General features: G+C 36.1%; 1 protein-coding gene across 1 annotated transcript in view; it reads right to left on the bottom strand.

Annotated features, from left to right (window-relative positions):
* NKAIN3 (sodium/potassium transporting ATPase interacting 3) overlaps window positions 1-15,595 on the bottom strand; it is a 2,685,286-nt gene that overhangs the window by 554,192 nt on the left and 2,115,499 nt on the right. The window contains exon 4 of the mRNA XM_044065469.1: window positions 12,334-12,394. Coding sequence (XP_043921404.1) covers window positions 12,334-12,394 — 61 coding nt within the window. The remainder of the gene's footprint in view (window positions 1-12,333; window positions 12,395-15,595) is intronic.

Below are 15,595 nucleotides of genomic sequence, written 5' to 3' on the forward strand. Positions count from 1 at the left end.
GTAAAAATATATTAGTTATGTTAAGATTTGTAAAAGTGGAGCCTTTTCTCCCTGAAATCTATTGAAAATGGGGTAATGCCCTTTTAGATTTTTCAGGTCACCAAAAATAAATAAATAAATAAACATGCAAGCTAATAATACAGATCTAATAGTTTGCATAACAATCCAACCAGCATTATCTAGGTCATATTTCTGCACAAAAGTATTTACCCAAAAAACTGCTTCATATTCAAAACAAGTCAATGTAATAATTTATACAATTTCCTGACAACCCTATCATATAATTAAAAGTATTGCTTTCAAAGAAATCCTTGAGCATAAGCTATCAGAAAAATATAAAATTCCACTTTTTCCAATTTGTATCTCTAATACAATTTGATCTAGTATTTATTAATAAAGTTCTTTAATACCCATAACATTTTATTATTAACTAATTGTAAAGCACCTGGATTAACACTCAAATTTGAAAACTCACATACACTTTCAAGTATCAATTTCCGATGAGCAATGCAGATATTATCTATCCAAAAATGATTGTTTTAAAGTTTGATGGCAAAGCATATACAATTTTTGAATTTCATTCCATTAGTTAGTATCAAGACATATTACTTCTAAATATTATTGACACATTGTTCACCCCTTATCTTCTAGTAAATGACTCAATTTTGTTTAATATTTAAAGTCAGGAAAACTTTCTCACTTCTCAGTTTTATTACTTTCATTTCTTTATTAAAGACTTCAGTGGCCAACTCAAGGAACTTTTGAAATGATGGAGGAGTATAATTCTCCAGCTTTTATTAATTACTTCTTTAGCTATTGCTTAAAGCCCCTTTCAGGGGAACTTTAAGCATTTGTGCTAACTGCCTTACTTTGTCAAGATATAACTAAAGTTTGAATATGAGGCTATTGATTTTTGTTCTTGAAAAGACTCATCTTTAGTGGTGGCTATTAATTACAAACTGCATAATTTGTATTTCTGGGTCAGGAATTTGGGACTGTTCTGTATGATATTTATTATTTTCCTGCAGCTGCCACTCAAAATGAGTGGAGAAGCATAAGCTGAAAAACTGAAGTGTATAGTTTTAGACTTCCGAGATGTTTATTCTTAAGTCCCACAGATTCAGGGGAACTTGAAATATCTGTGTTAACAGCTTTTCTGTGTCAAGATACATCTGAAGTTTGCATGTACAACCATTGATTTTACTGAAACAATTGCAAGGAATATTTCCTTCAAATGAAAGTGGCATGTGGATGATTTCATGCTTGTTTGTAGACTGGCATAATTTCAATGTTGGAAACTCTGATCTTTTATTAAAAGTGCAGCAAAATGCCCACACAGATAATCCTCGCATTAGTACTAACAGTAGTAATCTTAAGTATGTATGCAACACTTGCTGGTAACCTGGTAAAAGATGCTAAGAATAATATATACTTTTGTCACCTATACATCACTAATTTTCAACCAACCAAGGACTTAAGTCTCTAAGTTCAACTGTGATGAACTCAACTGTGTCTATAATCTATGTAAACATATATACAGGTTACTCTAATTAGCTAAACTAACTGTCTCCAGTCCACAGTTATGCAAACACAAAGAAAAAGAAATTGCTGTAAAACAAAGGAATTACTGCAAGTACGCACTCATAAATTGTACTAGCAGTGATTTTCTATGAAAAGTGATAGTCGGGTTAAAAACTGGACAGCTGGACTGAACTAACTAAAAATTCATCCACTTGTGAATCAATGAGGTATACAGGAAGTCTATATACTATTACAAATGTTATGACAAATTTAGTTTGATATATATTTGCTGGGGTTTGGCATAATGGTTAAGTTGTTTACTTCACAGACACAGGGTATGAGGTTTGATTCTTACCTCTGAAGGAAATTGGCAAAACTTAAAATGGCCCAGAAGGGCAGCTAGCCTAATATTTGCATATGGACCAATGATTAAGGTTAACCTATTGGGTAATGCGCCTTTTCAGAAGGGTCCTAGGTGAAACCCCAAGAAAAAAGGTTAAAAATACATTCTTAACATTCAAGGAAGTTATGGAAGTTGAGTCTACATTAATTGGTAATCAGATATAATATAGTCTCCCAAGCTTATGTTTCACTTGTCTGCTGCCTTACAAGATGAATCTGACAACTAGTATGATCCTGTGGACAGTCACCACTACCTACATAGTTTTTAAGGTAAAGGCCAGGAAACAGAAGTATATTACTGGCCATATCTTCCATATCCACTAAAGTATTGTTAACAATGTTTATCATGATAGGTACATGTCAGCGATAATTTATTTTTGTCTAGATAACTATTATTTTTGCTGTAATTTTTTTTCCCTAAAAATAATGTCCTCCTGTTTGTAACCAAATGTTTTGTATATACTTATGTTATGCATGCTATGTTATGTTTTGTTACTATGTTATTATATGAAGAATTTGACTGGAGCTTTTCTCCCAGGGCCTCCGCTGAAAATGGGTTCTGTCCCAGTTGGACTATCTCAGTAAACAAATGTTAAATAAAATAAATAAATAAAATATCACACAAACATGCTCTCATACCTATAGCCAACATAATGCTCCTGATCCACTCCACTGGTTGCCTCTGGAATGCCAGAGAAAACCAGAGCCCCCAGAGAAAACCCACATGAACAGAATGAGTACATGCAGTCTCCTCACAGAAGGTACCCCGACTAAGAAATGAACCAAAGAACCTCTTGCTGCGAGGTGGCAGTGCTATCTATTGTGTGACTGTTCTTTAACATGAAAAAGGATACTACTGGCTCGTTATGTATACACCGTTGCAACTTCCAAGCATTTCTTGAAAAGTCTCCTGTTATATCCATTAATACTCCATTACTCAGGAGACATTAAAATCAATCCAAGACCAGGAATGATATTCAGATTTTACTAACTGATTTCAAAGGATAACCTCAAGCAGACAACAGGCATGAAACTGCTATATCATAATGCATAAAGCTGATATAGCATGATTCTGGAGTTTGAGGCCTGTGCTGAGGCAACAAAACCAGAGAGGTCCTTGTAATATCAGAGACATGAATATAGTTATACAAACACAATAGGTTGGAGTATTTTCCTGATTATTTAGCTTAAATAAAGGATTATATTTTCATAATAGATGGAAGAGTGACTATAATTGGTCGTAAAAGACTAAGTTCCAAAGGGCATGCCAGGTGACCTCTTGATAAACTAGATAGAAAAACTATAAAAGTGTCAGTTCATGTAGTTGAACAAATGATTCAGAACAGATGATTCACAAAAGTAAAACAAAATAAAGCCAATGTGGTGTCAAATACTACCCTATCCAGATCTGATAAACATTGCACCAGTGAGCTGTTACGCCTCTAGATTTTAACATACCGTGGCAACTATAGCAAAACCTAGAGACTATAAATGACTTCTTGTCACTCAGCTATGATCAGCTCATTAAAGTAACTAATGCTGGCAACAAGACAGGCTGGTGTAACAACCTGACATGGGTAATAACAAGGACATCAGATCACTTCACTGCACTAGTCAGCCATGTGAGTTATTACCTGCAAACATATATTGTCTGGCAATATGCAGTTTCCCTCAATGGTAACTTTTCCACGTATCAGACATCTTAATTATTTCCTTAATGGATAGAAAGAAAATGAAACATTTTGGACTAGTCACCACTATCGTTTATTATAGAAATCATTCTAGAACTGCACTTCAGCAGTCTGGGAAATTAGAGCAGAAGCATGCAGAATACTTTGCTTTAACAAAGCGTACAGAAAGCTCATACCTGAAAGGAAAGCAGCTTGGAATAAATGTAATAAAATTAGAGACGAATGACAATGATGTGCATATCATGTTATTAGGAGCAAATACCATTCTGAAAGTACATTATGCCAAGTAGGATTGGTATACTGCACTGCAAGCAATAATGTCAGGAATCTGTCAATGTTCTGAGGAAAAAAAAAAAAAACAGATAAATCTACTTGTGAGACAGCAGCTGTACCCAGGGATTACCTCTTTAGAATTACAGATTATATAGACTATTGGAAATATGCAGTCATAGACATCAGGGACTGCTGTGACAACTCCATCTGTCTCTAGGTACTAACAGTCAGAACAATGAAAATAATTTTTGTAAACAGGAAAAGCTATGGCTCAACATCTCTAGATAACATGTCACCTGCATACATAAGACAGGCTCCCGTTTTTATTGCATTACCACTTATGATACTTCTAAACAAAAACTTGACTCAGAGTTTTGTTATAGCCACATGGAGGCAAAGTAAGTCATTCACTGGCTAAAAGGAGGTAACGAGTAAAAGTTAAAAACTACTGACCCATAAGTATCCTTACTGATCTTGTTAAGATTTCTGAAAAAGTTATACACAGGTGTCTTAGCCATGATATTTTGCTAGAAACACAGTGTGGAGTTTAAAGCATGGCTTAATGACAGTAAAGCTATTATGAAGCTCACGGTGTTTCTTCTAGCTGAGAAAGGTTAATATACAGCAGGCATTTCTTTTTAACTTTTCATAGGCATTTGACATGATGATTCATATGTTACTCATAACACATCTAAAGAAGGTTCCAAAACCAGCCAGAGACACAAAAGACAAACCAGTAATCCAACAAAATGGTGAACGACCAGCAGAGAAAGCAGCAGCAAGTCCAGCACGGATAAAAGTTCCTTTAAAAGATTTATTCACAAACTGACACTTAAAAACAATAAAAAGTATCATTAATTAAAGTGAGATACTAGCACTTTTGTCCTGGTACCTTCCAGAACTTCCTCAGAACAATAAAAAAGTATCATTAATTAAAGTGAGATACTAGCACTTTTGTCCTGGTACCTTCCAGAACTTCCTCAGAAAATTTAAACCGACTACACCCAATTTAGCCCTTAAATAACCTCTGTTAAAGTCACAATGTTTCCTCTTCTCCAGATTTAAAGAGAAAGTGTTCAAAAACATTACATATTATATCTTTAGCTCCTAAAATCTAACAAACATAAAAGAAGCTTTTAGTTACTTAAAATAATTAAGTGTGCAACAATAAATAATTTATCAATAAAATATTTAAAAATTAAATGGACACCTATATAAAATATATTAGTACTAATAAACCATAAATGAAAATTAGAAACACGCATATTTAAAATTCATTAATTTCCTACCCCATCATAATATGTTAAACAAGGTATTGAAAGTATTTTACAAGGATACACAAACTTAAAAAACAAATAAATAGCAAAAACACAGAAACTCCATATCATCTCCACTGGGAAGTGAACACAATTTAAAAAAGAGCATCTTAATATTTTTGGCAGTTAGATTTCACTGATGCCAGTGATCTAAGTCAGAGAAAGATCATTGTATTCAGCAAGATCACAGAACCCCTCCAGGTCAAACTATCCTTAGCAGTGTATATATGTCTAAGACACCAGATAAGCACTTGTGTTGTTGTTTCTCCATTGACACACAGGGTGATACCTAGGGAGGTAGAGCTGGTGGGTCTGTCTGACAAGGTCTCTATACGGTACTTATGTATTATCGCAACCACACATTAATAGCATTTAAGGCATTCTTGGCAACATTCCATTCTCAGTGAAATAACGTGCTGCAGAGAATGCTGAGAGTGTGTGGTTGTGAAAATATATAAACCATACTCTCTCTACTGATGTCTAACTCATGTCCTGAAAAGCGGTTGTTCATTTATCTCTTTACACCCAACAGTTTCCCCCAGTACAAGCAACGGCACAAAACAGTCATTGGATACAAGCGAATGGTCAATTATTTGCATAACCATCAAGCTTCCTTCTCCAAAAAGTGTCACAATCTTACAGCTAGTTTTCACATAGCTGTCACCCAACCCAATCAGGGACAAATTTACATTTATTTACATTACATTTGTTGACCGGGATAGTCCAACTGGATACTTGTCCATTTTCAGCAGACAATCCAAAAATAGGGGCAGTTTTAAAATGTTAGTATTATTATTATTACTTTGAGACATTGGCAGAATAAGGGAATGGGAATTAGTATGCATTTTACGCAATGAATAACTATATGTAGAACGTACTCTGTATTTTAAAGTAAAAAAAAAAAAACACTCACACTGTCAGAATCACGGCATAACAATGCTTACTAAAACCACTTGCAGTTTTCTACTTGCCGTTTTCTTTTTATGTGTTGTCTAAACATGCAGTGAGCAAACTTCTAAAAGATGAGGGGGGTGAAAACTGCTAATGTATTATAACAATCACGTACTGTCAGCATTCATGGCATTCTCGGCAGCACGTTAGTTAACCGAGAATGGAATGTTGCTGAGAATGCCTTGAATGCTACCAGTGTGTGGTTGCGATAATACAAGTACCCTCTATACCTCAAGAGTGATGGGATAAACTTACTTGGGAAGTTATGTTGTAAATTGTTCTGAAGCCTGTAATAAGGAAGATATTCACAGAAAATATAAATTCCCCCAAGTGCAATCCTAGAGTTACTGAGTAGAAAACATTGTTATACAGTGGTAAACATAATAAATTGGCTATCACACTGTCAAATATCCTAACTTGAAGAATATTTCTTTCTGTATTACTAAAATAAGATCTAATCATTTAATACATTGGCCATTTCATATAAATACAATTACTAATCATATAATACATTGGCCAATTCATATAAATGCAAGTATAATCAAATATTTTACAATATTATAATATATTCAGTTTTCTGTAATCTCAGGTAATGCAATTGTTCCTTCTTCTGTGATACTCAGAGAATGGACTTTAGGGGATTTGATCACACTGGCTGTGATATACTGACCCCATGTAAAAATGGGAAAAAGGTGACTGATGATGATGTAAAATGCTGCATCTAAGTTATACCAGTGCAGAAAGAAAACAGTAGAAAAGTATAATTAATTAATTTACAGCTAACTGAATTAAGGAAATATAGGAATTTCTGATATTTTAAGTTGCTCCGCTCTATCATTGCAATTGTTGAAATACACTATTACACAAAATCACAACAATTATATAGGCACAATCATAAAATAGTATAGGGTAAGAAGTATATATATATATATATATATATATATATATATATATATATGTACACTCCTCTGTGGCTCATCCCGCTCCGTTCGCCCTGTGGGCTCACTCAGCTCCCCTACCCTGCCCCCAAATTTCACCCACCCCCAGTGGTCCTAAACTTATACTCTGACTGCCACACCCCTATGCATTAGGACCAACCTCTAACTCTTCCCCTTAAAGTGCTATTACCTCTATTATATTCTCACTTTACCCCTATCTCCTCCCCCTTAAAGAACTATCACTCATTTACCTTTATCCATTACCCTACCACTCTATCCACAAATATCCCTACATTTAACCACCTTAACCTAAACAAATGGCTCAAGGATCCTGTAAACCCTTACCTTTATTACTACTCCTAAGTATACTTATCATTCCCTATCTACTTACTCTCTATGAACACCATAGATTCCTAGGACTGCATACCCACATCACACACACCTCTGTCCTTACCCCCAGCTTCACTCATAGTGTTAGCAACCTCCCCTGCTCAGCTAAGTACTCAGCAGCCATATTTCATAGACTCCATCACATCTCTTAATGTAACCCACTAGCTAGAAAAAATAAGAACCTAATTTTTAAATTTCTACAACTCATCCTAAAAGTTCAGGTCCCCTCCCTGTTAGATGGTGATATACACCCTAACCCAGGTCCTACCACTATCACAGCTATACAGCCTGATACACCAACAATTTCAATCACACAGACACTTACCAAGCCCCCCAACTCTCTCATGATACCTCATCTTAATATTCGTAGCATCAATAACAAAATAGCTCACCTGCATGCCCTTATTAATGTTTATTCCTTTGACATCCTCTGTCTGTCTGAAACATGGCTTAATCCATCAATACAAGACAGTGCAGTTCTACCCCCTGGCTATAACATCATAAGACATGACCGTAACACTAAAAAAGGAGGAGGCGTAACCATACTTTATAAGAATGGATTACAAGTTACCTTGTTAGACTCCAAACCTCTACTTTGCAACAATGCAGAAATTCTTCTAACTAAGATTCAGCTTAACAAAAGCAAAGCCATATATCTATCATGTGTCTATCTTCCCCCAGGCAATAACGTCAACACATTAGAGGCTATCCTCAGCTGGCTGTCAAGTAACTACCCCCAAGAAACCATTATACTTGGAGATTTTAACATTAACTGGAACTCCTGTATATCTGAGCAGCCTTCTACTCATATCAACTTATATGGTTTTACCCAAACTATAACATCCCCAACCCGCACCAATAAAACTAACAACAAAACTAGTACCCTTGACTGGATACTCACTAATACCCCCCAACTAAACTATAAAACAGGCACCCTCCCTGAGGACATAAGTGATCACTTGCTTACCTATTTAATCAGAACAAAAACTGTTATCCTAAACTCTACCATCTGTAGAACTATTCGCACTACCAAAAATTTTAACCCTGCTCACTTTCAAGCTGAACTAGTCACCTGTGAGTGGTCACCCCTGAAATACCGCCCAATAGATAATGCCGTGAAATACTTTAACTCTAAATTTCTAACCATTTTAGACAGCCATGCCCCATTATGCAAAGTTAGAATTAGAACCAAACCGGCACCATGGCTCACCAAAATGACCAAACAAAAAATCCTCCAAAGAAATAAACAATGGGCCAAATGGCGCTCAACAAAAAGCTCCTCAGACCACCTGCAATTCAGACAGCTAAGAAATGAAACAAAAAAAAACATATTAGCCGATAAAAGAAACTACTACTACCAACTACAACAAACCAACCAAAATAATCCCCAAAAATTCTGGCGAGGTATCAATAACCTCCTACACCCTGGATGCTCAAGTCCTCCCTCTCCCTCTGGCTCTGATCACAACAATCCCATCCAAATAGCTGACTCATTTAATACTTTTTTCACTGAAACCATACAATCCCTAGCCAACCAGCTATCCGCTAACACCCCAGGCTGTGCCACAACCTTTACCAATAATTCTCATCAATTTCATTTTCAGCCAGTGCCCACTTCACTTATCTGTAACCTCATACAGAAACTTAAACCCACTACTCTCTCTGCTGATAAATTACCTGCAGAATACCTGCAAAAAGCTGCTAAAGTCATAGCCTACCCCATATCCATCCTCATTTACAGAACTATTTCTGAAGGATCTATTCCCCTAATCTGGAAAGTCTCTCACATTATTCCCCTGCATAAGGGCGGTAACTCCAAAGAGTTGTCCAATTATAGGCCCATAGCTATTCTATCTCCTTTGGCAAAAATAATGGAGAAATGTATACACATACAACTGTTAACCTACCTACTCGATCACAATTTATTAGCACCCTGTCAACATGGCTTTAGACCATTTCATAGCACCACCTCTGCTCTCTTATCCTTCACTAACCATATTAACAGTAATCGTAATATTGATACTCTATCCTCAGCTGTTTTTATTGACCTGTCCAAAGCATTTGACATGGTGAATCACCACCTCCTTATAGACACACTCAAAAACCTGTCATTGAACAACCATACTATACACTGGTTCCAAACATACCTACATAACAGACAACAGGTTGTACTATGGGAAAATACTTTATCTTCCCACGTCCCAGTCACTCTAGGGGTCCCGCAAGGATCTATATTAGGCCCATTACTCTTCTCCATCTTTACAAATGACCTTCATTCTGTAATTCCTCAAGCTAACTGTATCCAATACGCTGACGACTCCACACTCATATGCGCTGCTGCTTCTCAATCAGAACTTCAGTCACTAACCCAAATGACCTTTAGTACAGTTGAAAACTGGCTCCTACAAAGACGGCTTATCCTTAACCCCAAAAAAACAAAAATGCTACTATTTACCCCCACCCGCAGAACCTCCCCACTTAACTTTACTATTACTTCAAATGATGGAACTATAATATCTCCTGAACCAACCACCAAACTACTTGGGGTACTAATAGATAACAACTTGTCCTTTGAACCTCACATTAATAACACCATAAAAATAGTAAACAAGAAACTAGGTTCCCTCTATAGAATAAAACCCTTTCTTACACCTCCAGCCAGGGTTACTATTGCTCGTACCCACCTCATCTCTACCTTGCTCTATGCCTCCCCATCTATACCAAAATATGTAGAAGTAATCTGAGTAAACTTACATCCTCCTACAGCAATATTGCCAGATTTGCAGCTGGGTCCTCCTATAGAACTCATCACTGTATCAATCTAAATCAGGTAGGATGGTTAGAGCTGCCAAATTCAATACTTTTCAATCAATTAATAGTAGCCCATAACATCCTGTATTTACCTCAAAATACACTCATACTTACATCCCTAGTCATCCCCTATAATAACCTCAAGACCTTATGCTCAGCTAATAACCTACTTGTACAATTATCAAAATCCAATAACTTAGCTGGTGACACCTTGTTCTCCAATATAGTAGGTAAAGCCTGGAACATCCTCCCAAGCCAGCTAACCTCAATATCCTCTGTCAGCTTATTTAAAAGCAAACTTAAACCCTACCTCTAATAACACTGGCTATGCCCCTGTGTTAACCCAGACTAAGTACCTAACTATTAACTAGACTCCCACAATTCCTAGCCTCCCATGATCATGATCTTGTGTTGTGTCACTAATTTTTAGTGAGCTTAACCTTCCTTAGGATTTTTTCTCATGTAAATAAGTATATACCGTGGAATGATCAAACACCTTCATATAGTATCACAACCTATGTGTTAAATATCACTAGAAATCCATCCTTGTTTGTTGAACTTCTATACTCTATCTATTGATCTCTAGTGTTTTTCTTTCTTAGGTTTTTGTGAGACCTTAGTATCTCTTATCATAAATTACTAGGTGTTTCTAATTTTGTAATATGTTATAAAGATTTGCACTACACCATTTCTAATGCAAATGTATTAGTCTTATTCATCTATTCATTTTTCCTACTGAAATATAAAATATATAATCTTAGGCTTGTACTATAATTGTTAAAACTTCTTATGTACCAAATTATACTGTTGTTGTTTTTGACTTGACCTTTTATGTTGTTGTAATTTGCGGAGCTTTTCTCCCCAGGCCTTCACTGAAAATGGACATATATCCAGCTGGACTAGCCCGGTCAACAAATGTAAAATAAAATAAAATAAATAATATATATATATATATATATATATATATATATATATATATATATATATATATGGATTCACTTTCAGACTTTGATACGTTGGAGCTAGCAAAATCAGAAAATACTTGTATCTGACAACTCAACTATAGAAATACTTGTAATACCTGTAGTTAGGTGTCTTAAGCTATGAGCAAATAAAACAAAATGACAGTCATTAAATAAGTGTTTTTGCAAGGAGGTAAGGCCCCTGAACATTCCCCTTATTTTATTATTCTCAAGCCAAGTTGGTTGCATCCAAACGTTGGAGAAAGAATGAGTACTAACAGGTAATTAAAAACGTGTTTCAGACTTTTTCCGGGAGTCTGAGAGACATTTCTTTCTGTATGCTTGAGCAACAACAATGAAATTAATCAGTATGATCTCACAAGCTGAGAAAAGCTGTAAAGAAAATGAAGAAAACATCAAAAGCAGAGTGGGGGCTTCATTTTGTATGTGGCTCGCACTCTTCACCCAAGTCTTGCTGATTTGGAAGACAGGAAAGGATATCTGACCCACTGTTAGAGAGAGGGAATTTTGGTGACATCATAAGTCGTGACAGGTAACCTTAAAGCTATGTTATAGTAATGTGGACAGTTTGGCCAGAAAGCCAGCAAATCAGCAATATTCTCACAATCTTTAAAAAGTTCTTTCTGAAAATGCTTTTGAGTTCTGTGAAAGTCATCCTAACATCACTGTAGCATGTAGAAAGAATTGAGAACTGTCTTATTTTCCACATACTGTACTGTCGTACTGGTATTGTAATTTTACCTATATTTCCAGTCTGGGACTTGAAACTACAATGGTGTTGTATTTAATCCCCATTTTTGAATGTGTACCCTGCCAGAAATACTTGATATATGGGTGTTTTCTTGACTTGTATTACAGAACTGGTTATGAATATTTAGAAAAACAAATAATATCAACAATGTTCATCTATATAATCATGTTAAAAAGAAATAAAAAATAGCTTTGCTACCACATTTAATTAGAAAATGCTAATTAAATAAGTAATTGTTATATCGATGCAAGAGTAAGCCCCATGACAAAAGCATAAGAAAAGAGATAAAGATGCTTTGGCACTTACAGGTGTCTTCTTCCTCCATGAAAATGCTGATAACATAGCAGGCGTATACAAAACCAATTAACTGCATAAGAAAAGAAGAGAAAAAATACAGTGTCAGCTTGAGAAATGATTAACTTACCTAACAGGTGCTGAAAACAAATATTCTGTGAGTTCCATATCCACTGTACACATATGAATGAATACATTTTGGCCATGTTATTTAGATGAGAACAATACTATGAGAAAATAAGACCACATAACCCATGGATGATAGACAACAGTACAATATCTGAAGCATATAGTTCACATATAAAACATTACAAATGATGCAGACAAAATAAGTTGGGGTTGATTGACCAGTCCACCTACCTGCTTATCAAACAGCAATAAATAAATACATATAAGCACAGAAACATGAATTTGGATAGTAGATAATTGCCATTTGTCTATTGTAGACTTTCTATTTCCCTTACATCTATTTACCACCAAGTAAATTCTCTTTCTTTTACCCAGTTTAAAGGTTGGATTATGTTTATACTTGGTTACCTTTAAAATGTTGACTGTTCGTAGTCGAACAGCCACACCACAGAAACGTTTCCGTGAAACACGAACCGCAAAAAACTTCACAAATTCGAAAAAACCTCAAATGTCGACATTTTCAACCATGCCACACCTAGAAAAAAGTGCTAACATAGGTCAAAAAGGGGGTGAGATTTTACGGTTCAGAACATCGGCCTTTGAGGTTTTACGAAGGCACAGTTCAGAGGTCGAGGAAGCGGGTTCTATGTTCCGACCGTCAACATTTTGAAGGTAAACTGTTTATACCATACATTCCTGAATTCTGCCATTTTCTAACTTGTACTATTGTCAGTACTGGTACTTGTCTTTGGTGGCTTGTATATAGCTTGAACAAGGGCCAGCCTTTGGTCAACTGGTGCTCTAGGCAAAAGGTTTCCACAGCACCCCCCCCAACACCACCCAGCACCCCCATCCTGGTCTACCTACACCATCCAGATTACTGGAAAAGTGCCCCTGCTAGAGCAGTGCCCTAGGCGGCCACCTAGTTGGCCTGTGTCTAAGGCCGGCAATGGCTTGAACTGAACTGCAAATAATAATTTAAACTAAATGGTTTTCATATACAGGGCAGAATATTAGAATAAACAGCTATATTTCTCACCCTGAGATGGGCTGCAGCAGATGAATGCTTATTTATTTATCTGGAAATCTAGGAGTAAACATTTTCTCTTCCTACTAGGATAAAGTCTTTATTAGTTCTGTCCCTTTACAAAAGGCAAGCTAGGCTCATTGTCAAGAAAGAATTCTGTCTGTCTGTTAGCTATTTACAACAAACTCTGCTTTGTCCACATGATGTCTTCCTGAATTCATCTCCTTTTCATTTGGTTGAGTTATGGATCCCAGAGAGTAGAAGTGTAGCATTAATTAGGTAACATGAATTATACTTCTTTGAAGACTTTCACTCTATTTATATTAATACAGAAATGTGTGTTTTGCTGTTTATTCAACTCCATTTTGATAACAGGCTTTACTGGTTTTTAGTTAACTTCTTCTCTTGTATGAAGCCATAAAAGAAAATCAACTCTCATAATATTTCCTTTTTTCAACTTTTATTATACTGCATGTCTACTAAGATATTTAGCACATAGAATTCCCTTCTGCATAAAATAAAATAATCAATTAAATATGAACACCTTTTAGTACAAGTTTAATGGAATAGGGTTTGTGCTAAACACAAAATAAGAATGCTACAAAAATATTATAACTGGAGTTTTTTGGAAGAGGGCTTATTTTAACGCATAGCAATTTTTTATTAACTAAGTCTGCAGTTCTTTACTCCACAATGGGATATCTGGTTTAGTTTTCAGTTGTATTACAAAATGCTGATTTTCAAAATGCTGAGGATCAGAAACAGTGAAAAATAAGGCTCAGAACACAAAAGGTCAAAAAATTAACTTTGAGTGTTTTGTGCAGGGTCACCCCCCCGTACCCCAGCTGTATATGTAGGGTCATGCCCCCAACCCTCCCCCCACCTGAACTGATATATACCAACACCACAGTCATACCAACTCGAAGAAAGGATAAGTCTCTCAAATGAAGTAAATCATTGCTGGCACACAAATAGAAATTGTACCAGCAATAATTTCCTTTGAAAACAGATATCAAGGTTATGTAACTCACCATTTTTTCTTATGTTAATGACACTTGTGGAACTTTTCTTAAATCATCTGTACAGGAGCCATACTTTTTTTACTCTGGCTTCCTAACACTAGATTCCATTTTATTCAGTTACTGAATGACAGGACAGTACTGTGGTGCACCACATTTATAACCAGCCTATCCTCGTCCACATGATATGGGCAAAATGGCGTACTACTAAGAATCCTACAGATCACCAAACCTTTAGGCAACTTAGAAATAATACAAAAAAAGCTATCCTGTTAGACAACAATAACTTTTACCTCCAATTACAGCAAACCTACCACAAGGAACCACAAAAGTTTTGGATTAGCATTAACAAACTTCTATACCCAGGTCAATCTATCACTCCCAACCCACTAGGCTCTAGCCCCGAGAATCCCACACATACTGCTAATGCCTTCAGTTCTTTCTTGACAGATGGCATCCAAACTCTTGCTAGCCATCTATCTCCTGATACCTCAAATCTGCCTTCTTCTACTACAAACCCATCCCCATCATTTCATTTACAACCAGTATCTACTTCCTTTATTTGCTCCCTTCTCCAAAAATTAAAGCCTACCACCCCCTCAGCTGACCAACTCCCGGCAGAATTCCTGCAAAAATGAGCTAAAGCCATTGCCTATCCCATTTCCATTCTGATCAACCGAACCATAAGTGAAGGAACTATCCCATCTATCTGGAAAATTTCTCATATCATCCCACTACATAAAGGTGAAAACTCCAATGACTTCTCTAACTTTCGTCCTATAGCTCTGCTATCTCCTCTTGCAAAAATAATGGAGAAGTGCATCCATAAGCAACTACTTAACCACCTTCTCCATAACAACTTACTTCCCAACTATCAGCCTGGATTCACACCTTTCCACAGTACCACCACTGCCCTGCTATCCTTCACAGACTGCATTAACAAAAACCATAACAAAAATATTCTTTCCTCTGCAATCTTCATTGATTTATCTAAAGCTTTTGATATGGTTAATCACCAACTCCTTTTACACATACTGAAATCCCTTTCACTCGATCCTCTAGCCATAAATTGGTTCAAATCTTACCTAGAAAAGAGACA

This window comes from Protopterus annectens, chromosome 3.part0 (assembly GCF_019279795.1).
Source record: "Protopterus annectens isolate FY-2018-M chromosome 3.part0, PAN1.0, whole genome shotgun sequence".
In the NCBI taxonomy this organism is placed as follows: Eukaryota; Metazoa; Chordata; order Ceratodontiformes; family Protopteridae; genus Protopterus; species Protopterus annectens.